This window comes from Camelus dromedarius, chromosome 3, assembly GCF_036321535.1.
Source record: "Camelus dromedarius isolate mCamDro1 chromosome 3, mCamDro1.pat, whole genome shotgun sequence".
Classification (NCBI taxonomy): Eukaryota; Metazoa; Chordata; class Mammalia; order Artiodactyla; family Camelidae; genus Camelus; species Camelus dromedarius.
Genome location: NC_087438.1, coordinates 3,554,171 through 3,578,423, shown reverse-complemented (window position 1 = coordinate 3,578,423; position 24,253 = coordinate 3,554,171). Strand labels below are relative to the sequence as shown.

The 24,253-nt window shown below is 53.2% G+C and overlaps 1 protein-coding gene across 3 annotated transcripts in view; it reads right to left on the bottom strand.

The window, feature by feature from the left end:
- Window positions 1–5,909: 5,909 nt before the first annotated feature.
- ADAMTS16 (ADAM metallopeptidase with thrombospondin type 1 motif 16) overlaps window positions 5,910–24,253 on the bottom strand; it is a 153,621-nt gene continuing 135,277 nt past the window's right edge. For 2 of the 3 annotated variants that reach the window (XM_064479296.1, XM_031442923.2), the window contains 5 exons: window positions 12,327–12,528; window positions 11,999–12,193; window positions 10,979–11,203; window positions 7,769–7,916; window positions 5,910–7,044 (listed from right to left, as the gene is read on the bottom strand). In XM_064479296.1, the coding sequence (XP_064335366.1) occupies window positions 6,929–7,044; window positions 7,769–7,916; window positions 10,979–11,203; window positions 11,999–12,193; window positions 12,327–12,528 (886 nt within the window). In that variant the 3' untranslated portion in view covers window positions 5,910–6,928. Of the gene's footprint in view, window positions 7,045–7,768; window positions 7,917–10,978; window positions 11,204–11,998; window positions 12,194–12,326; window positions 12,529–22,079; window positions 22,845–24,253 lie in introns of those variants that run through there. The other variant, XM_064479300.1, reaches the window with a different exon arrangement.

Sequence of the window (24,253 nt, the reverse complement as noted above, 5' to 3'; positions counted from 1 at the left end):
ATTCAGATTTGCCCAGAACTGATCTGAGGCAAAGGTGAAAAGACAGAATAAGAAAATGATTTTGTATCTCTTTCTGAGAGTAGGGAAAGAGTCAAAAATAACTTGGTTGGTTTTTTGCAAATTTTACAGTATTCTCTCGTTTCCCCACCCTGACACGTACAGACAAGTGTGTGTGCGTGTGTGTGTTTGAGAGAGAGAGAGAGAGAGAATGGCTCTCTGGTGCCTTTTTCTTTTCTTATGAGGACACCAGTCCTATGGGATTAGGGTCACACCCTATGACCCCATCTAAACTTAATTATCCCCTCACAGGCTCCATCTCCACATACGGTCACATTGGAGGTTAGGGTTTCAATATATGAATTTGGTGGGAGGAAGGGACATACAGTTTAGTCCGTAGCAAGCAATGTGTTGGAGGAGGGGGTTTTAGGGAATCCAAGGGTCTATGAACAACCTGGAAGGCTACAGACTGGGACAAAATACAGCACATTCCAGAACCGTTGGGCGCACTCAAAAACCAGGGGAGAGAGTTAATGCTGAACAAGCATTCGGCCCATTTCCCGTCAGGCCCTGGATCCCAGCATCGTGTTGGGACAGGCAGGGCCCCATCGGCTCGTGCAGGAGGCCTCCTCCGAGTGGACAGCGCTCTGACCTTCCAGCCCCTGTGGCAAGGCCTGGTGCTCCGCCTGGAGGGGACAGGGGAGCAGTGGCCCACTGTGGCACAGAGTCACGCGGTGAAATGAACTGGAGGCAGCGGCCTGCACCTGCACCCCGATGGTCTGAGCCGGTTTTCCTGGGGGAGGCTGGCATCCTGAGAAGGTGGTGACGGCCAGGTAAGCAAACAAAGCGGCAGGACATGCTCCCCGGCCTTCAGGCTCCCGGCAGGCTGCTCACCTCTCCGCCGCCAGGCCCGGGCGTGGGGGTCATTCCAGCTCTCGTGCTTTCTGAAGCCACCCCAGACCCTCAGCTGGGAGTCGGCTGCCAGGACCAACCATCAAACCCGAGGTCAGAAGAAGAACTAATGGCTGGATGTGACCCAGGTGGGAGCCTTGGGCCTCTCTGCTCAAGCCGGGAAACTGGGACGGCAGCCAGGCCTCTGCCAGGTGGCACATGGGCCCGGGGACTGCTCCTGCTGCAGACCCGGCAGTAGGGGCCTCAGCATGCCTTTGGTTTCCTCTGTTGCCAGGTGGGCCCGTCGCCCTGGACACTGGTCTGGACTCGAGCCACCAGCCCCTGGAGAACGCCCTGCCCATCCTGGGGTCTGCGAATGCATCCATGTGGGTGTCCGGATTTCAGGAGGCTCCAGCCAAGCACTCCTTAGAGCTTCCCCAGAGCCCTTCCATCTGCTTCTCCCGCAGAGCAGGGACCGCCCTTTGTCTGGCCAGATTACACCAGATGAGATGCGCTCAGGGCTGATTCATGACTCTGGTCAAGGATTCGTTGAATGACAGGGGAAATGGAAGGGAGGACATCACAGAATTTTGAGGGAACCTGAAAGATCTAATTGCTTTGTTTTATGGACAGTAAACCCAGCAGCCAGAGAGGGGAACTGGCTTGGCCACTATCACGCAGGTGTTAACACAAGGACCGTCACACTGCAGCAGCCTGAAGGGAAGAGGCCTTCGTTAGTTTCCAGCGAGGCTGGAGGCACGTGTGGCATGTAGTAGTAGGTGTGGCGCAGGGTGTGGGAGGGTGTGGCCGTTCTGACGTAGCCACGCCCTTCTCAGTACCTGCAGCGCACACCCACCGCTGCTGTCTGCCCGGGGCCTCCCTGGGGGAGGAGGTCCGGTCCCCGCCCCATCCACCTTGGTTTCGCTGTGCGCCTTGCTCTGGATGGTGGGGCATGAGTGCGAGTGACCCGGGGCCTGTTCGGGCAGAAGCGGTTAGAGGCGGCCCCCAGTACCCGCAGCTGCTGCCCTGCTCCCCTCTGCCGTCCGGACCGTATCGCCTGGATGGGGCGCTGACTTGGGATTGAAGAAAACGCCCAGAGCAGACCCACAGGCGAGGGGCAGCCACCAGGCACACGAGGCAGACATGAGCCTTTGTTGTTGTGAGTCTGGAGACCTTGAGGGTGTCCCGCAGCCACCAGCCTGAGGGGCAGAGTTGGTGTGTAGTGTCTGCATGCTGAATGAACGGTAGCATCAGTGACAAAGCACATCACCCCATCTCCTTTCTGTGCCTCGAGACACTGGTGTTCATGCTCAACGGGGGCCTCGGGGCAGGAGGAATCTAACCGAGAGGAATCTGGGCCTGGGCGGGGACACCGAGGGTGCGGGCCATGTTGGGACCCAGCCGGGGAGAAGCTGCCCCTCGCGAAGCTGGTGCAGACCTGGGGCCTCAGTGATTCGGACCGCCGAGGGTGTGGCCCCGCTGCCCCGCTCCCGGCAGCGCCAGGGCCTCCGGCAAGTGGGGTAAGCGAAGGCATTTTCTCACCTGGGGGAGACTGAACGGAGCGTGAGTGAAGCCGTGTGTCGTGTGTGGGGCTGAGGCCCCGTGTCCTGCCCTGCCGTCCCTGCACGCGTGGGTCCTTCTGCCCTCTCCAGAGCCATCCTGTTCTCATCTGCAAACTAGCAAACAGGACTTGCTGGAGTATGTAATAAAAAGGCATTTTTTTGAGTTGAAACAAAGTTAAAAGGAATTGCTGTGAACAAAACCTCATTTCAAATACACAGCCAAGTACTCGTTGCATCTGCGTGTCTGAGTGTGTGTGCAGAGATAAAACAGGGCTCTGACTTCACAAACTTGTGTTTTCAGTCCCTCATCTCTGCACCGAGCAAAGCTGGGTTTGGTTCCAGGCAAAGCATCATCCTGGTGCTATCTCTGCTCGACCCAGTGACTCTGCTCACCTGAGACAACCAGCAACCTGGCAGGTCAGGGTCTCAACTTGAGACCCCCAGGTTGAGACACTGCTGGTCTCAAGTCAGGTGTCATGATCGCCAAGCGGGTGGATGATTACTGAGCCACAGAGGAAACCAGCGCCCGAGGCTGAAACCCAAGGCGAGAAACCGGATTCCTCGGTCACTGGCCTTTGACTGGGCTGCGGTCCTCAGATCCGACCTGTCCTCCTCTGAGCAGTGGGAGAACCACTTTCTAGGACGACTGCTCTGCCCAAAGGGACTGTTGACGAAAATAAATGCGCAGCCTAAAAGTTGACAGTTATGTTTTATTTGGCAGGAGGACTCGAGCCGGGATGACAGCCTCTCAGGTGGCTCTGACGGACTGCTCCGAAGAGGTAGGGGAGGAGCTGGGCTATACCGGAGCTTTACAACAAAGACCAGGTAGTTGGAACAATAAAAGCTTACTTGTTATCTGAAGAGAATCAGGCATCTCAAGTTAAAGAATTTAGTGCTTTTCTTTTTATGGGAGGAAGCAAACATTTGGGCTCATTGAATTCACTCCTTTGACAAGCACCTAGCTATTTAGGGCCAGTATCCTGTCCTTTCTTATTCTGAGTCCCCTCAGAGGGCACCACTGTGAGTGGCTGCAGAGGCTGGGCTGCAGGCTCGTCTGCACTGGGGGGTGGCGGCAGCCGCTGATGACTTGATGGCTTCAGCATTCCTTGTTTACTGATATGGTTTGCAGTGTTTTTCATTCACAGGACTTATTTTAAAGTATCTGAATTTATGACCCTGTTGAAGGGTTGCCGTGTACAAGCTGAGTTTCGCTATCGCCAACTTCCTCATGTCTTCACAAACAGGCCCTTTCAAAGAACAAGAACCTCCTGCCGGGGAGGGAGGGGGCGCGTTTGTGGCCCCAAGCTTGTGATTTGACCACCAGTTTTAGGGTTCAGCAGAGGAAATCAGAGTTTATTATAGAATGCTGTGTAAGTTCTATGAATAAAAAAGACGTGTGGGAAGCACAGAATGATAATTTCATGTTTCAACCGTAATTTTGATGCTGAAATCAGTGATACTCTTGTTACGGAAACGACAGGACAGTCAAGAAACAAGCACCACTCGGAGGGTTGGAGTACTCAGATGTATTACGCCGGCGGGCTCAGAGGGGCTTCTGCTCCGAAGCTCTGAGCACCTTCAAGATGTGCACGTGAGGTTTTATAGGGTAAAGTACAAGCTTGGGGTATTGGGCAATAGGCATGGAACAGCTTTAGCAGCATTATCATCACAAAAGTGGAGGCGGGGAGGCCGCAAACCAACATTCCAAAGCCAGATATGTATCTTTGAAAATCCAGCTGGCTAGCAAAAACACATAAACAGCAAACCAACACTAATTAACCTAGATTTACAAGTTAGTCCAGCAGAACTCAGATCAGTATTCCAATACTTAGACTTGTTAGCCCAGCCCAGCCTCTCCTTCACATTCCTAGACCTGTGAGTTATCTTGTCAGACCTGCCCGGTTTTTCCTTCACACTCTCAGTAGAAAAAAATGTGCTGAGATGGGCGGGGCAGCCTCGGGCTGGAACTGTGTCCCCTCCAGGGCGATAGCAATCATCCCATTCACATCACCCCTCCCCTTGCAGCAACCGCAGAAGGGCACCTGAATCACACATCAAAATGCAGCCTCCTTTACATTTGGCCTTCAACCTCAGTCGGTTGCTATAACACTTTCTTGCAGAGCATTTTGCAAAACATAGGCCGGTGGGGGAGGTGGTCCTTCCGCCTTCCTCCAGGGCAGAGCTGCTTGCAGATTTGAGTTTTGTTCTGCATCCTTCCTCTGGTCCAGCTTTTCCCAACGTTAAGGGTCCAGACTGAAGGCTGCCCTCTGTGGTCTATCGCTCCCCTCCCCACAGGGGCACATCTCCCCCTCCTCTGCCTGTCCCTGTCTGTAATGCAGCACTTTGGGGCCCGATGTTATTTTCCTGGTGAAACAAGTCCTTGAAGACAGGACCATGCCTGGCCACTTTGCGTCCTTCACAGAGCCAGGCCAGCGACAAGGGGCTGGGACTGTCTCCCTCGGGGTGGACCCAAGGGCTGGTGGGGGTGGTGCAGGGCTGGCTGTGCTACACCAGCACCTCGTGTTACCTGCAAGCCAGGGAGCTGGAGGGTGAGTGAGGCTGACCACGCCAGAACCTACACTGTGGCCCCTGGGGCTCTGTGGGGGCAGCGTCCACTGTAATCCCCGGGCAGCTGCGGTTTTTCTGAGTCCCCAGTGAGGGCTGGCTTAATCCGATCCGCGGGGAAGAGGTGTGATGGTTAATTTTACACATCAACTTAGCTGGGCTCTGATGCTTACGAGTTGGTCAAACACCAGACTGGATGTTGCTGTGAAGGTGTGTTTTCGATGTGCTGAACATTCAACATTTAAATCAGTGGACTTTGACTAAAGCTAATTGCCCTCCAGAACAGGGTTGACCTCACCCTATCAGCTGAAGGTCCCAAGAACAAACACAGCAGTTTCCCTGAGAAGAAGGAATTTGGTCTCAAGGCTGTCACACAGAAACCCTGCCTGAGTGGCCAGCCTGCTGCTCTGCAGAACTCAGGCTAAAGATGGTGGATCGACTCCTGCCTGGACTTCCGGCCCGTGCCTGCCCTCCAGATTCCGAACTTACCAGCCCTGCGATCACGTGAGCCGAGTCCTTAAAACGAAACCCCCTTCTCTCTGTACGTAGCCTATTGTGTGTTTCTCTAGAGAACACTGACTGATGAAGCAGGGATCGCAGGCTCAAGGCCGCCTTTTAATTCATCAGGGCTGCACCTGCTCCCCCCGGACTGCAGGGGAAACTGCAGAAAACTCCGTGGCCCGGTGGCCCCGCCCACCCTTCACTGGCCGCCACCGCCCCGCTCGCCAGCCGTCTTCCCCAAGCCTCTGCCCTCAGAGCCACTCCTCCTCACGCCTGTTCCAGCTCTTTCTACCCGGATCTCTCCCTCTGTGAGGCCGGTTCCCCACTGTCCATGCCAGCCCTCGGATCTCAGAGCCAACCTAGTGAAGAATCATGAGCCATTCAGAAGCACGCTGCCCAGTATAAAATTTATTATAAAACTTCAGCAAATATAAATATCCAGGCGCCGTTTGGCGTGGAGATCACAGCACAGGAAAGACCACGGCCACGTGCACGCTGGCGGGAGAATGTCGGAGGCCCGCGTGCAGCCTGCCCTTGGGAAATCGCCAGCCTTCCTTCTGAATGGGTGTTACAGAAACAACCTAAATTTACAGAAGAAAATTTTTTAAAAACCCCGCGACATACAAACACAAAACCCGGGCTCCCAGGTCATCACTTGACGCCTGCCCGACTGGGACCGTCCACGAGCCCTCAGTCGGTCCGCAGGGCTTTGCTGTAACCGGTAAGTCTCTGATTCTGGCACCACCTGTAATTCTGACATTTGAAACAGAGAAGCATTAAGAAATGGGTTTAAATTGGAACACTCACTTGTAAATAACTGAGAAAGATAAAACATAAAATATGAAAATTCTCTCCTCCAGCACATGAGGCTGAAAGGGACAGAGCACCGCAGCAGGGAGTCCAGAGGCGAGCTCCCCACTCGGGACGGAGCCCAGCTCCCCCGGCTGGGCTGGCGCCCCCCAGAGCGACACCCAGTCTGGTCGGGGCCCCGGGTCCCATGCAGAGAAAGGGTCTGGGTTGGAGCCTGGAGCTCATCCCGCCTCCAGGTGGGAAGGGGCCTCCAGGTAGGGGGAGGCGGGCAGCGGGCATCCGCAGTGGGGGGTCAGATGTTCAGTTCTTCTTCCTCCCTTCTGGGCCTGCCTTCTTAGACGAGGCTCCGCCCGGCCAGGGGCAGCACGTTGGGTGTGCAGCGGCCTGCTGGGCAGGGCACCCGAGGCCCGGCTTCACAGCTCCCCCTCCCCGAGAGCATATCTGTGTGCACCTAGGGATGCGCTCGCACACACCAGTCACACACACATGCACACGCGGTCATGTCGAAGAGCCCGCAACACGGTTTTCCTCCCTCCGGCTTCCATCTGCCTCGCTGGTGCTGGAGACGGTAGCTCCCGTTCCCGGGAAGCAGCTGACGCGGCTCACAGGTTGGATCGGGAGCAGGTCCTGCAGCACTGCTGGCTGTAGAAGTGGTGGCTGCACACCCCGTGCTGGGGCACCAGGGAGCACCAGGGGAAGCGGTCCTCGCAGAAGGCACCTGAAAGCCAGCAGCCCCCGTCAGTCCCCTTCCCGTGTCTGCCGCCCCGGCTAGTGACTCGGGCAGAGCGAGGTATACCCGTCATCTCCCTGAAGCTGCCGACGGGGGGCTGGGGCGTCGTGCTGACTTCACAGGACCCTTCTTGGAAGGCCCCTGCAAAGCTGACACTGTCTCCTTCTTGCGCTAAACCCACCCACGTAACCACCCTCCGCCCGAGACAACGGCCCTCTGTGGCCTGGACTCCAACTGTCGCGTCCCTGATGGAGCCCGACCACTCACGCTCCTCCAGCTCCATTTTCTCTTCCAGAAACCTTGACAGGCAGACAGGCCTGGTCCCTGCAAACAGCCCAGGCACTGAGGGCATGTGCACAGGGACGGCGCTTAGAGAGCACCCCAAGAACGAACTTGGGCAAAGGCTGCTCTGCTTCAGACTGCCCTCTCTGAGTGGAGTGGGCGTGGGCAGCACTGCCCTGCAACGGCAGCCATGCCTTCCTAAAGCCAGACCGACCTCACAGCCTCCCGTGCCGTGTGTGGGGAGGCGTGAGACGCGAGGGGTCTGCTCTGTGGGCCACTTTGGGGGAAAACTGGAGGAGATGAAGAGGGGTCCAGGGTAGCGGACACGAGACCCTCTGGCCAGTGGGCACCTCTCTGCACAGCCCCCTTAAGAACCGCCTCAGAAACGTGACAGCCCCACCCAAAACGCCAAGGGCAAGCTGACACTCACCTCTCTTCTCTGCGATGGGGCAGAAGTGAGTGCTGCAGGCCTGGGAGGCCGCGGGCTTCTGGTGCATGGGGCAGCCCGAGGCCGGCCGGCCGCCCGCCAGGCACCGCACGGACCTCGTCTGCGCGCCGCCCCCACAGCTGGCCGTGCACTGCGGAAACAAGCGACGGTCACCCCGGGCCCCCTCGGCCTCTGGCCACCCCTCGCCTCCAAGCTGCCCTCTCCACCACTCAAGGGGGCCTCTCCCTGCGATTGTGGGGTGCTGACCAGATTCTGGATTAATCCCAGGTATGGACACTGAGTGTTTTTGAGTCATCAAGGGTCGGATGGACCCCAAAAGTGACACATATCTGGGGATACAGGCTGTGGGTCTGGAATCGTGGAATGCCATCACCAAGCCAGGCTTTCCGGCGCCCAGACTGGGAAAGCTGGACAGGCCGAGTCCCGCAGAGACATGTTGACACTAAGCCCTTTCTGACCCCACGTGCAGGGACCCCGGGTGCCTGGAGGTGGCCACTTGCCCGGCTCATTCACACCCTCTAGGGAGCGCTGTTTCCTGAGGCTGAGGCCCCCACACACTGAGGCACGGAGCCCAGTCAGACCCCCTCTCACCAACTGGCCAGGTGCGCACCTCACAGACCACAGCAGAGGGCCCCTGTGAGGTCCCCTGAGGGCAAGAAACCTGGAGGGACCCAAACCCACAGCAATTCATCTGCCCCCAAAGAAAGCTACTCAGGGTCTAGGCTGAATCAGGGCAATTGTGCCCCAACAAGGCTGCTGGCTCAAGAATGTTAAGAATGTACACAAGCACCCGATGGCACTGTGGATACCCTGGTGCACGGGGGAGGGGGTCAGCTAAAGGCTTGCTTAAAGATAAGAGCTCCACGAGTCTCTCCCTTTATTTATCACCTTCTGTGGACCTCGGTGGTGCGTCTTTAAGTCTGGAATTTCAGCCACTGTAACTTGTCCCAGAGACGAAACGTCTACTCAGCTTAGGATGGGATAACACAGACCTCAATGGCTGTATCCCTTACGACTTCTGCTCTAAACATAAATGGCACTGTGCACTGTGTACAATGGCCAAGACATGGAGACAACCCACAAGTCCATTGACAGATGACTGGATAAGGATGACTGGATATATATGTATCTACACAATGGAATACTACTCAGCCATAAAAAAATTATATAATGCCATATGCAGCAACATGGATGGACTTGGAGACCATTGTTCCAAATGAAGTAAGCCAGAAAGAGAAAGACAAATCCATATGATATCACTTACATGTGGAATCTAAGAAAAAGACACAATGCACTTTTTTGTAAAACAGAAACAGAGTCACAGACACAGAGAACAAACTTATGGTTAGCAAGGACAAAAGGGCAGGGAGGGACAAATTGGGAAATCGAAATTGGCACCTCCTGGGGAGGGATTGAAATGTTAGGTATCTTGACTGTGGTGTTTCCATTGGTGTAGACATTTATCAGAATTCATCCAACTGAACCTCTGAAATATGTGTAGTTTACTGAACAGTAGTTACATCAAAATAAAGCTGTTTAAAAAAATAAATTATGCAATGAATTTTTGTACAAATTCAATTGGTCCCAGATTCAGACTCCCTCCAACGCAGGCAGCACGTACGGCGACCTTAATCCATCGACGTCAACCAGACGGCTTTTTATTTCCGGGCACCCTCATAATTAGAAGAGGATGAGGGCACATTATTAGAGGCTGGATCAAGGGTGCAGGTCTGTGATGGACTGACCGCAATCACCCAGACCAAGCCTGCTCTAGTCTCCATGTGTTCTGCACGAATCTGTGTGTCCGTCTGTGTGTGTCCGTGCGTGTGTCCATGTGCACGCCTGTATGTGTGGGTCTGTGCGTGTGCACACGTGTGTTCGATACAGCATCGCAGCCGTAGTTGCTGAGGAAGAAAACCCTGCTGATTGGCTATGACATGGCTCCTTGACTCTCAGAGCCCACGGGTCCCCAGGTCAACGTGTGCTCGGGCCTGGTGAGGACCCCGGAGCAAGGCAGGAACCCCTCCCACCAGCCCTGAGGAACACTGGGTCTCTGTCACGTAGAGTCAGATAGTCCAGCAGGCGTTCAAACTTAGGACTTTCCAAGACCAAGTTAGAACGTGAGCCCGTGACGCTAAGCCTGAACGACCCAGGTGAGTGAAGTGGGTCCTGCCGGGCGACGCACCATGAACTGTGCACCACCGTGGGGACGAGCAGGGCCACTGAGACCCCAGGAAGGCTGCGGGTCCAATAACAGAGCCTGCCGTCTTCCCGTTATTACCGGAATAACCCGTCTGGGGCAAAGCTGAGTCAGGCACTGGCCGTGCGTGTCTGCCCCACAATTTCCCACAGCTGGAGGGCACAGAGCCGTGGGTACAAGAGTTCCTGACAAACATCGCCTTTGAGTTACTACTCCCCAAAGTTACGGACTCGGAACATAACGGACGAGTCCCGTTGGATAAGATCTTCAAGCAGCTTAGGATAAAAATGACTTGCCAGACAGACAGCTGGACTATTTCAGGCTGATGAAAGCTATGTGAGATGTATTTTTAGGAGCTTTAGGTTTTGGTTTAAATGAAGTAATGGTAAACCTGGTTTTTCTTTTCTAGACTTGCCTTAAGTCTCTGAATTGAGTAGAGGGGGATGAACCCTGGCCTGATTCAGTTCCAGAAGCCTCAGTCTCCCCGTTGGCAGGGGGACAGTGGTCTCCGGGACCACCTCTATCTGTCTCAGGTCCACACTTCTCAGGAAACGGAGAAAGGGAAGCTTCTGCCCTGGAAACAACTCAGCCCAGCTTCTGGGTCGTCTGCCCCCTCCTCTTGCTGGAAAGCCTGCTCTCTGCACCCGGAAGGAAACCGAAGGGCAAACAGTGTCGCCAGTGATACTTTTTGATCTACTTAAAGTAGCAAACGCTTGAAAAGGATGTAATTGCAATGTCAATGTCCCCTGCTCCAATACCTTAAATAACAATTTCTAATTTAAATGCCACCTGGGGAAGGAGTCGTATATTTCTAAACTAAAAAGCTGTGTCCAGTTTGAAGACAAGAGGAGCAGGAGCAGCCCAGAGGGCAGTGTGGGGAGGAAGTTAACCACCTGCTGCCCCCCAGCACGTGGACCCCACTCCCATTGGAACCTGAAGCGCTGAGCAGCGGCTCCGTCCTCCCCCCCTGCCAGGCCTTGCAGCCCCCCTACCTGAGACCAGGGCGAGGCAAACCAGCTGGCCCTCGGGGGGCCTGCGGCAGCCAACAGGGGGTGCTTGGGGCAGGGAAACGGGGCGCAGACGCGTTCCAGCTGCAGGTTGGGCTGCGGCAGGTGCAAGCACTTCTTTGAGGCCAGCTCTCGGTACTTCCCAGAAACGTACTTCTCAACACACTTTAAGAATCTTGTCTGTGTTCCTCTTTCACACGTAACAGAGCACTAAAAAGACAAGCAAAGATGTGAGTGATCTCTACAAAATGGTTGAGTCAAAATGCTGCCCGATTCTATCTGCTGGAACATTTATATGAACATTCAGTGGCATTCCAAATTCTGCTAAGTGGGACCTGGGCATTTTAAAAAGGCGTTACAGTCTCTGCCCTAAAAAAGGCAGACCTCAAGGTCACAGCGGCCTCGTGCTGGGGCGTGAGCTGAGGCAGGGCGATCAGAAACTGTGAAGGGGTCATTCCGGAGCTGCCACTCCGCTGGAAGTTAAAATGTTGGGCTGTACCTGATATTAGAATGCCATGAAATCTAACACCCAAGGACACTGTTGGGCCACCAGGCGGGCTCGGAGGTCCCGGGGAAGGTCCCGGGAAGGTCCCGGGGCCCGGCCTGGCTGCCTTGGGCTGAGATGTCTTCAGGTTGCTGGGGGCAACACCTGCCCAGGACTGGCCTCACACGCATGCTCAGATTTGGCTTCGGGTGTGCCTTGTGGACGGCTCTCGGGCTGGGGCTGCAGCTAGAGAGAAGCACTGAGGTGTGTGCGTGTGCGCATGTGTTAAATACTCAGGGCAAGGACTTTCTATCTGGGCACCTCCCAGATGCTACGCAGCCCAGGTTGCTTCCTTCCTAAGGATTCAGCTCCGGGGATACACATAGAAAGACGGCTTTTAATGACAGTCCCAATCAGAGCACCTACCTGGGACCAGTGCACCCACCTGGGACCAGTCACCCTACCTGGGGCCAGTGCACCAACCTGGGACCAGTCACCCTACCGGGGGCCAGTGCACCCACCTGGGACCAGGCGGACACAAGCCACTGCAGCTTCTTGTGCTTGTGGCAGCGCCTGAGCAGACAGGCCTCGTGCATCCTGGGCTTGGGCTCCGAGGCGCAGACGGCGTCGGGCAGCAGCTGCGCCCTGGCCGAGGCGCTGGTGCTCTTACAGGCCACGGACCTCTTCCTCCACCCCTTCCCGCAGGTTCGTGAGCACTGCGCAGGGAGAGATCAGCCAGGCGTGGATCAGATCAGGCTCGGGGTCCCAGGCCACGGGCCCCACAAGGCCCAGTGCGAATCCGCAGGGGGAGCCCGGCTCCCACCCCCACGCCAGCCCTGCCCCGGTTACCTCAGCCCAGGGCCCAGTGCTCCACGCGGGTGGGCAGCTCTGAGTGTGGCAGGCCTGGCGGCTGGAGGGCATGGGCTGAGGACACAGGCTGGCCGACACCCGCTCCGATTTGTAGTGTGCCCGCCGCGTGCACTGGACGGGACGGCTCTGCGTGCCCCCGCCACATGTCCGGTTGCAGGCGCTCCAGTTCCCCACGGACCAACTGGGGGGGACAGAGAGACCTCTGGTGAGGGATAATGCCACCTCCCCGGAGCGGAGGGCCACATCTGTTGGGGGCGATGGGCATTGGCCAGCATCATATCCCACTTACTGTCTACAGTTATTTCCAGGGTCCCAGAGGCCTCCCCGGCCCCTGCTGCTTCTCAAGCCTCTGATTAGCATTCCTGATTGTCATGTGTCCCCTCCCCTGGCTTTCAGGGTCATCTGTCATTGGAAGTAACTCCCCTCAACCCAGTGTGTCTGTCTCCCCTCTTTTTCCTAAAGGGAAAATTTCAAACATAGACAAAAATAAAGGACCTCCCAGTCCCCATCCACCTGTATTCAAAAACTATCAGTTCATGACCCTCCCATCCCTTCAGTATTTTGAAGCAAATTCTAGACATGTTAATATTTCAGTACACACCTCTAGGAGATAAAGATTCTGTGGTTTTTCAGCAGAACTACAATGCCATCATGGCGTCAACACCTTAACGATCATCCGTTATCGTTCAGTATCCGATGTTCCACTCCCAACTGCATCATCAACGTCTTTATTCTTCCGCTGTTTATTTGTCATGGAAAAACCAACCCCTGACTGCGTCTCCACGGCCTGTTTTGCTGATTTCAGGACTTCACAAGTTACATCTCTGTGCTGTCGCTTAACACGCTCCTTTGTCCTCTGCACTTCCTGTAACTTAGTGTTTGGACCCAAAGGGTTTGTCAGATTCAGGTTTTTGTTTTTTGTGACAACTTCGAAAGTGATGGCTTCCAGTAGGAGGCTCATAACGTCTGGTCACCTTATCTTCAATTTGTTAGCAGCTGTTGATGCTTGAGAACGTCTCTTAAAGCAACCTTTCTTTCCCCTGGTTATAAACGCATTCCTTGTCGACCAGCATGTGGGCAGGTGATGGAGGTGGTGGTGGTGGGGTCCAGTTCAGCCTGACATCACCGTTTGCTCTCAGATAAGCCTGAGTGTGTCTGCGTAGCCCTCGGCTGGCTCTGCACAAGTTCCCCCACAGGAGGGCTGAGGGCGCAGGGGGAGTAGGGCCCATCAGGTTGGGGAGAGCCGGGAGGGGAAGACGTGGTCCCGGAAGGAGGCCCCTTTTGGCTGGAGGGCCTTGGGCCCTTCCAGGACACGGCCATTTGGACTCTAAGAGAACGTGATTATTTTCACGCACATTGGTGTGGTCTCCCTGTTCAGGGCATTCAAGCAAAAACTGAAAATTCTATGGGAAACGAGGCCCAAGGCGCTCTGCGTTGGTGGGTGTGGAAAATCATCCCCAAGGAGAAGGTGGAGCAGCGGTCTCCCCCCTTCAGACAGTGCAGAGACCTCCCGCCCCCACAGCCTGCGCCAGCAACGGGTCCCCACCGCCCAGTGTCCAGCTGTCGGCGTGATGGGACATGGAGGGACAGCAGGGCATGGGGAGCTGTCGGGAGGCCCCCCCGGCCGAGTCTGTGAGGAGCTCGGGTTCCCGGGCGGGAATGCCCTGCCTTCTGTTCCACAGCATCTCTGAGTCTGAGCTGATGCAACAGGATTGTCCCCTGATCATTCAGATAAAACTAAGAGTCTGTGAAGATGCCCAGTGGTGCCCCTTTGGCTTGGTGATCTCCATCCTTTTCCCTGACTTGATGCCCCGACAGTCACACTCCGGCTGAGGCGCCAAAGCAGCGGCCAGAAAGCTTGGCCGGGGGTCTTTCCAGAGCCTCTCGGAGACGCCGCACCGACAGGAGAGGTTCTGTGAGGTCCGGAGTGCATGCGCCAAGTTCCACCGGGAGAGACCTGACGAGGGGGGCAGAAGCTGCTCGTCACCCCTCCCAGGGATAAAGATCCGGAATTAACGCCTCACCTCTGATTTGGGTGCTTTCTCTGTGTGATGTGGGGGTGCGTGTGCATGTGTGTGTGTGTAAATATATATTTTTAACATGACTGAAGGCAGACAGTATATGAAACTTTTAAATTCAGCATTTTTTTAGTTTTTTTTTAATTTTATTTTTTTCATTTTTTTAATTGAAGTACTGGGGATTGAACCCAGGACCACGTGCATGCTAGTCACACACCACACTCTGCCACTGAGCTATACCCACCACTCCCCCTTAAATTCAGCATTTTTACAATTCCACGTTTACAACACACATTTTTCTCATGCTGCAAAGACTTTGTGAACGTATTTTCAGCGTCTGATATTTCACAGTACAGAACGTGCATACGAATATCTGAATAAGGAAATAAAGGCACAGAGGATTGGGTCCCGTGCTCTAGGAGACACACCTCCTGAGTCGGACCAGTTCCAGGTGAGTCATTCCTCCAAGATTTCCGAGCAAAATGACGAGCACTTTCTCTCGAGTTCTCAAAGGGATCTGTGACCTAAATCATTCTGGAGCCCGCTTTTGGACCCTTGTGAAAGTTCTAGAGAGAAATGAGGCAGTGGGGGAAGGAGAGGGAACCCGGTGACACTTCCTGGGCGGGAATGGAAGTGACCCCACCCCAGGGGTCTCGGCAGCCCTGACGCACCAGCCCCCGGCGCCTTTAGGCTGAGCTGTGCCCTGGTGGGTTTACTTACCTCCGTTTGTGGAAGCCTGGAACTATTTTATACCAAGCGTTCCTCATGAACAGACTCTCTCATATTTCTAAGAAAATTATTAAACAACCGTAATGCAAAGTTTTACTCACATCAACAGAACTGCTGGGTGTGTAGGAATTGTTCCACATCAGCCGTGGAAAGGCTTCATTTTTCAGTGTCAACAAGATTAGTGGTGTGTTTTTTTCAGTTTCACGTTAAACCGTGTAAATAACGCACACTCCTCTGAGCCACCGGCTTTGCAGATGAGTCTGCACTTGAAGGCTCCTGTTGCTTTCCTGGTGTTTTTATGTTTCCTCCCACTTCTCACATTTGCTCTGTCAACCCTGCGGCCTCCTACAAGGTAACTGGTCTGTCCACACCGGGGCTGCGAAGGCGTCCTGGCTTCTCCCAGGCTTTTCACACTCCCGTGTTAAGCCCTCTGCCTCTACCCGCTTCAGCTGTTTAAGCTGTGCCGGTCCATTCTCTGCCCTCCTTTTAGCCGCACGCACATCATTAGGAAATCGTCCTGAACACAGATGGCTCCCGCGGCTTCTGGAAGTGCCAAGTGTCTGTTTTGCTTCACGGGCAGAGCCCTGGGGAGACGTCTTGATTTCGGCTCATGAAAGAGTCAAAATCCATGCCGGCTTCTGTGAGGATGTCCGAGGGCCCCGTGAGCAGAACCAGGTGCGTTCCTCTGCGAACCAGCGGCCATACCTGTCCTGCTTTGTTCTGTTTTTTTTTTTGTTTTTGTTTTTGTTTTTTCCCAAGTCTGCCAACTAGAACAAAACAGGTGGCTGGTATTAGCCAAATCAGTCGGGTTTCCCAGGAAAGACCTGGAGGACTCAGCCACCCGGCCGCCACGGTGCTTCCTCCGGCTGTGGGCTCCCCCCGGGCAGGGCTCACCCTCATAGCTCTCAGTGCTGCCCCGACAGGCCGGGGAGTTTATGGCCGTCACTCAGCAGTTTAGACCAGATTTCCTGGCACCATCTGTTCAGTATTCAGTATCCCTAATAGTCAATACTTTTTAGTGGTTTCTCATAAAATGACTTACCCCTCCCCATTAGAAAAATTGTAACAGTTTGGTTTTGGTTATTTAATGTTTCCTTTGAAAATGCACATTTCCAATGAGGGTACTTGGTTTAGTGCCAAACACGCTGTCATGAAGCAACACCCCACACCACCCCCCCTTCGCCGGCAGCCACGGTGCTGTCGCTGCTGTTCAGACTCAGGGCCACCTTGGGCTGGACCAGAGCCTGCTGCTTACAGCCGACCGCCACCCACAGCCAGCCCAGGGCTGTCACTGAGCCACATCAGGACATCTCCCAGAGAGCACGGGAATTGCCATCAAGGGCTAGCTTCACTTGAGAATTGACTTTCAGTTTCTTTCTCTGTTTATTCTCTTCGAAGTTTCAAGACAAAGCCCTAAACACCGTTCCCTTTTCAGGAATAACTTGATCTTCTACAGAGTGGCCGCGCGTAACTCAGTGAAACCGCGGAGTAAGGGCCGGGCAGAACCTGGGTCACAAGGCGAACCCACAAGCAGGCAGTGTCCACAGCTGGATCTGGTTCCAGAGAGATGCGAGCTAAACACAGTGAAAGCTGACCTTGCAACAGCGTCAGTGGGTCAGTTGGTCACCACGTCCAAACACTGGCATATCCACCGCAATTTTCAAGTTGGTTTTCCTTAATCCAGTCGTCCACTGCTGCTTTCCTAAATGATCTTCAAGGTCCTCGGTGATTATAAACATGGACCCTCACGTGCTCCAAACTCAGCGGTCCGGGGGCTCTCACGCTGCCGCACCGATGCGATGGGCACTGTGTGATTTTTGAAGATAGAGAGCCCTTGTCTTCATACGAAACTGCAGCGCCATCACATGTGTGAGTAATTCGAGATTTACCACACTTCTCAAGTGAAATGTTTTCAAGGTAACAACGCACATCCAACAATAAACATGTGTCAGTTGAAAAATCTGACTTTCCTGCAGGGAAAAAAAATCAGCTAACAAGTTAACTTAAAGAGAGCAGGCAGGCTGTGAGCTGCGCACAGCTGCCGAGGTCAGAGGACATGGGAGGATGAGGAAGGAGAGAAACGGGTTCCTGGACCCATCTGGCCGCTGCCCACGCACCAGCCGTCAGCTGGCCTGCTCGGTCTGCTGATGCGGGAATTACTGGTTTATGTCAAAGGATGTTTCAGCAGTCTCAGAGGAGTGCCAGCTCCCTCCAGGCAAGCTCCGGGATGGAAGTCCAGCTCTGAAAGGGCCAGCAATCTTGGTAACCAAGTGTGTCAGTGAAGGGTGTCGAAGGAGCCGTATCGTTGGACAAGCCGCTTGCACGCGGCCCTCACGCTCTCCCTTCTGGAGCCGCGCACGGAGCCCTCAGACCTCGTCCAGCTCAGGAGTAAGTGCACTAGACATGACAGCAACACGCGGACACGCACGCATCCCCCGCCCCACAGGCTGTTTGCAGGGGCGTCCTGAACCCTCTGAAGGTCTGCTGGGTGCATTCTTCTAGAAGCAACGCTGGGACTGGCTTTGGTTGTCACCTGAGAACTGAACCTCCATTACTGACAACCGGTTGGCAAGCACAGAGGTCAGATCTCAGAAGACGGAAGACCTGGAACAGGCGTCGGCTCTTGGAAGCTTACAGCTCCGTGGTTACTTCACTTTGCTCAGCCTCAGAAGTCAAATGACTTACGTCCAACGTGGAATGGAAGGAGAGGTTTACCATGAGCCAGGCACTGGACTGAATTTTTTCACCTTTAAATGCAGCATTTCTTTGCTGAATCCCACAAAGCCAAACTGCAGGACATCGAAAGCTCCCCACAAAGGAGGCAGGCACTGAGGGTGTCAAGTTTGTGGACGATGAGAAGCCAAAGGTAAGGAGATTTTTTATTATCCAGAAGCCGACATGCTCTTCCTACCAGATTTCCCTGTCTCACTATCCTGTCCTCAGGTGTCATTTTGAGAAGAATCAGTTAGATTTACAGAGCTTCACTTATGTGGGGGAAGATGGGAAACAGAATTATAAGGGGCACGCTGCTCTAAACAGCCTTCATAATCCCTTGTTTGAGCCAAAATCCTTCATTTGAGGGTTTTCTCTCTGTGGACCACGGAGGGTGTGTGCATCCCATCAACTCAAAGGAGAAGGCTCAGCTCATCAAAGGTGAGGTGGGAATCCTCAGATTCGGAATGACAGCGGAGGACTGGCTCTTCGCGAGGCTGCCCCGCTGTCCGGCTTTCACAGAGCATCGGAAAAGAGAGGCTGAGTGTGCGAGCTGGGAAGGGCTCCGGACCTGGTCTGCTTTTCCCGTGGTGTCTTACGAGGGCGGTCCCTGAGGGAGCGGGAGGTGAGATCGGCTGGGGCAGGGGTGACCCACAGGGCTGTCCTCAGAACCCGCCCCGCCCTCCTGGGAAGAACGGGTATCTCTCCTGCCATCAAAGTGGGCAAGGCCACCCCCTTGCTCTCCTTTCACATCCATTCAGGACCCGACCATGGAGCCGCCTCTTTGCATCACAGACACCTCTGCTATGGAGTGAAACACCGGGTGGGAACTCCACTCAGGCAGGCAAATCAGCCCCCAGCGCCAGGTGGCAAGAGAAACTGAGGAAGGACTGAGTAGGAGGGCCTTCCTCCACTTTAACAAGTTTAACATCCCAGATTCTCGTGCCCAAGGAGACCAAGGGGCTCAGAGGACCCTGTGACCCAGCCTGGCGCTGAGACAGTGTTTCCCAAACCATAGCTGCCTTGGCGGCGGGGGGTCTGGTGGGGACGAGGAGGTTCTCAAACACCTGCATGTTCCCAGTCCTTTCTCCATCCTGCAGGAGTCACAAATCTGGGGCTGTGGGTCAGAAATCTGAATTTTTACAAAGCCCTCCTTCCACAGCCTGGTGGCCAAGATGACCATCAGGGATGGGAACACACTCTAGGAGACAGGACCCCTGGTCCTCGGGGCGGGCCAGGGCTCTGGGTCCAGGAGGTGGTAACTGCCCTCGCTCCCTCCTGCGTAGTCACGCTGTACTGGTGTTGATATATTTACTATCATGAGAACTCAGATGTGCCCATAAAACATCAGGGGAGAGCCTGGTGAATAGGTTCTTCTGCACGAAGGAGGAACCCCTCACTCCCTGTCATCGGCCAATCAGTAAAGCCCACCCAGGAGAACAGCCCTCCTGATTTTAAAGACTGTGCTTTGGAGGGGGCCCCAGCCCCAGCGACTGAGCTTCCGGGAGTGGGAGGCAGGCAGGCTCAGCCTCCTTCCGGAAGAAGACCTGCCAGGACCAGAGCGGCTGAGGAGCTGGCGTGGACCGAGCTGCCCCCTCCCGTCCCCGCCCTCCCGGCCTGACACTGATGCGCTCCGGCAAACACGTCCAGGGCCGACGCCCTTCCAGCCCTGCCGCGCAAGCCCACCCGACGGCCGGGGAGACACCCCTATACAAGGACGGCTCCGTGGGGGGGGGGTGGGGATCTTCGGAAGCGTCCATCTCACTTGGGCACGAAAGGCTGTGAGAACGGACATACTCACAGCTGGAGAGACCATTTAGGTTACAAAGACCCCATTAGACCCCCTGCCCCCAACCCCAGACAGATAATTGGTGTCCACTGGTCAGGGCCAGTGTAACTCCCTACCGGAGGCTCCTCCAGTTCCTGCCCCCAGAAGGACAGAGCAGGGGGTACTCCCCAGATCAGCATGTGTCCCGGGGACACTACATCTGTTCTGTTCTCTGGACACAAGACACACCGCCTGGATGGGAGCCTCCCTGCCGCCGGTCCGTTTCCAGCCTTCTCTACTCACTCTGAACTGACCTGCCAGACACTTGGCCATCTCTATTTTCTTGGCAAAACACCAGGGCCACACCCACCCCATGCAGAACGAGGTAGGGGGAAGGGCCAGCCTTGCCCAAGGCTGTCATCGTCCTGCTGTGGCCCGGCGACACGTGGGCACACAGGGAACCAGCCGAGGCTGCACTCATTTCCGCATCCACAGCTGCACGTGTTACTGGGATCATGTAATATAATTAAGTCTGGTGTTTCTCGATGAAAGATGAGTGTGGAAAATGAGAAGCCTGTTTCTAGGAAAACTAAGTTGAATCTTTGCATGACTCAGTAGAAGTCAGTCACGAAACGGAACTGTGGTCAGCTTAGGCGTGGCTGAGACCAAAGTAATATTTGGAGGAAAAATTAAAAACATAAGATATTTTTGTACTCAGATGGATGGGACAAGTAAACTGAACATCTCAGGAACTGGACATATTTTAGGCAGATAATCAACTTAGATCTTTAACAGGCAGATCTCTACTCAAAATCAGCTTTGACTCTCATGAAAATAATTAGCAGATGGATGCACATTTATGTATTTTAAGTGAAAATTAAAGTTCCAGGTGGGTATGTGTGTGTGCTTAAATGATATTCCCTTAATTTATTTCATCAGTGGACAAACTCATGGTCACCACAATTTTTATTCACGTACTGTTCTCTCTCCTTGATCAGGAGGCTGGATCTCTTCTCTCTTCCCCTCACACAAAGGATGTGAGCGCAGAAAAGGAGAAAGGAAATTGGGACCAAACAGCCATAAGAAGCAATTGTTTCGAACTGTCCGTAGGTCACATCTCACGCTCATCGAGCTAGGAGTGTGTCCCCTGCCATCGTCAGAAAAAGAGTGGCAGGACTCGCAGCTCACACGTGAACACGGCTAGAACACTGTGACCCCTTCACATGCCTCTTTTGGTGACCTTCTCACATCCCAGAAAATCACCCTTCAGGTCCTGCCCCTCTCCGGGGCCCTGACCACAGGCTCACAAGGTCACTCACGGCTTTGTGGCTTCACTTCCCATGACATGTGTTGTGTGTGCTGCTTTCAGGCCACTCCATGCATTCACTTTGTTGAGGCGACAAGTGAATGCATGTCACCCGTTAACAACCATGGGCCTACAGCCTGAGGGCCACGCACACCAGGCACGTGGCTCAGCCAAACCCTCTGTGGGGCCTCGAGGGTCTTCAAGAAAGGCTGTGAGCGTCACACACAAAATAAAACTCTCAATGGTTAAAGACTTAAGCAGAAGACAAGACACGATAAACCTCCTAGAGGAGAACAGGCAAATTACCATATGACACACATCTCAGCAATGTTCTCCCAGGGCAGTCTGCCTGGGTGATGGGAATAAAGGAAAAAGTAACAAATGGCACCTAATTAAACTCATAAGCTTTTGCACAGCAAAGGAGACCATAAACAAAACAGGCAAAGGAAAGGAATGGGAGAAAACATTTGCAAAAGATGAAACTGACAAGGACTTAATTTTCAGAGTATATAAACAGCTCATACAACTTAATAACAAAAAACAAACAACCCAATCCAAAAATGGAAAAAGATCTAAACAAGCAATTCTCCAGTGAAGACATACAAATGGCCAATAAGAACATGAAAAAATGCTTAATATTGCTAATTATCAGAGAAATGCAAATCAAAACTCCAATGAAGTATCACCTCACGCTGGTCAGAATGGCCAACATTCAAAAGTCCATAAACAATAAATGCTGGAGAGGGTGTTGAGAAAAGGGACCCCTCCTACACTGCTGGTGGGTATGTAGTTTGGTGCAGCCATTATGGAAAACAGTATGGAGATTCCTCAAAAAACTAAAAACAGACTTACCGTAAGATCCAGCAATCCCTCTCCCGGGTACACATCTGGAGGGAACTCTAATTGAAAAAGACACCTGCATCCCAATGTTTATAGCATCACTATTTACAACAGCCAAGACATGGAAATAACCTAAATGTCCGTCGACAGATGACTGGATAAAGAAATTGTGGTGTATACATACTACAGCCTATTCAGTCATAAAAAAGAATAAAATAATGTCATTTGCAGCAACCTGGATGGACATGGAGATCATCATTCTAAGTGAAGTGAGCCAGAAAGAGAAAGAAAAATACCATATGATATCACTTATATGTGGAATCTAAAAAAAAAAAAAAAAAAGACACAAATGAACTCATTGACAAAACAGAAACAGACTCACAGACATAGGAAACAAACCTGTGGTCACCAGGAGGGGAAGAGGGTGGAAGGGATACATTGGGAGTCTGAGATTTGCAGATTCTAACTACTATGTATGAAATAGATGAACAACACAGGGAGGTGCTGTAGAGCACAGGGAACTGCATTCAATACCTTGTAGTAACCGATAATGAAAATGAATATGAAAACCAATATACGTATGTTCACGTATGACTGAAGCATTGTGCTGTACACCAGGAATTGACTCAACATTGTAAACTGTCTACACTTCAGTAAAAAAATAATAAAATTAAAAAAAAAAAGAATGGCTGTGAAAAGAGATGTACAAACACCCTGGAAGAGGGGTGAGCGTTAAGATAGACCACATGGGAAGCCAAGGTGAGAGGGCTGGTGGCGGAGCGGCAAGAAGGGGTCCAGTAACCAAGGAACTGGGACAAAGAGGACAGAGCACTTGCAGGGCCTGGCCCTGGAGGACCCTGGGGGCCATGTAAGGGGGTTTGGGTTCCAAGCCTGTGACAACGAGAGGCATGCAAGCCTTGATGAAGAGGAGAGTCTACGCTGGGTCTGCATTTTAGAGGGATCCCAGCCACTGCAGAATGGATGAGAGATACAGGGAGCTGGGCTGGTGGAGGAAAGCCAACCAGAGCTGTGGGGGTTGCCAGGGTGAGATGCTGGTGTCCCGACTATGGCCGCGGAGGTGGGCTTGTCTCGTGAGAGGTAGCCATTCTCTCTGTCCACAGAACCTACGGTTCAGAATTTGACATTTCATCAGTGCCTTTGTGGATCTCCCAGGTCTAAGCATAGGCAATACACCCCACACCCGCTGAAGAACTGACAGTGAGCATCACCATCCTCACTTCGTGGATATAGAGGTACGTTAGTAGCTAAATATAGTAATATTCCTGAAACTTCCCAGTGGGGTCGCCATACCATCTATGTTTGAGAGGATTTACTCTTGCCTGTGGTGTGGATACAGAATTTCACAGGATTATAACCACGTCCAAGTGCTTGGCGAAGCCCTGCTCAAGTCCATGGTCCTGGCATGAAGACCCCTGGGTCTGACCCAGCGTGAGGTGGCTCCACCCGCCTCAGCCGTGTGCCCGTTGGGAAATCACTGAATGTCTGTGTCCATTTTCTCATCTGCAAAGTCGAGATGATCAGTCTCTGCCCTACGTGGAGTGGGAAGACCGGATGGGTTAGCACAGTCGGGGCTGCTGAAGGGTCAGCCATGGTTCCCATGACTTATCCCTGCATCTCCTCCTCTCCTTCTCTTCTCCCTCTGCTCCTCAGCCCTCACCTGGGGAGGCGAGCGCATTCACATCCAGTCCACCTGGCGCAACAAATACAGCCCTTCAGTCTGTCGACGCAACATACAAACGACGAGGGAAAGCCATGCTTCCTTACTGCATTCGTGTTATTTTATACATACTTTTTGAAAATCATTGAGAAGCTGATAAGGACGTGACTAGTAAATTTGAATTTTGAAAAAACGAAAGAAAATCACAAAGACATGCCCATTAATTTTGTTGTATCACTTCTAAGTGATTTTCTGATTGTGGGTAAAAATATTGTGACAGAGGGATCATGCTGTTGAAAACCTGCAATTTTAGGATATTCACGCTTTAGATAATTATTGGGAAATTTTAGAATTAGGTTCTAAAAATGGTGATGGGGGAAGGATGAAGAAATATGGGAAACATGCCCCCAAGGAAAGGTAATTAAATACATTTATTCATATCCAAAGAATGCTGTAAAGGCCCTGGGCAGGTGTACCTCCTCTGTTCGGTTGTTCCTCAGCTGAGACCAGAACAAAAACAACCGGTCATTGGTGAAAGAACACGGCAGTCAGGTTCTACACAGAGAAGGTTTGTAAAAGAAACTACTGGTATCCCCCTCTTAAAAAGCCTGTCTTTCAAAAGGAAAAGGTAATTAGACACTCGGAGAACCCCCGAGAGACGCTGCAGAAGCCTACTGTGTGGAGAAATGAGGAGAGCCTGGGACTCCTAGAACTGCTCTCAGGCAACACCTTATCGAGGAGCGTTCCCGAAGGAGAAGGGGTTCTTCTCCCACTACATGCAGAGAAAACGATGTCACGCCACCCACAATGTTCAGACGTTTTCATAGCTGCCTAGGAAATTACATGATTTCGGCC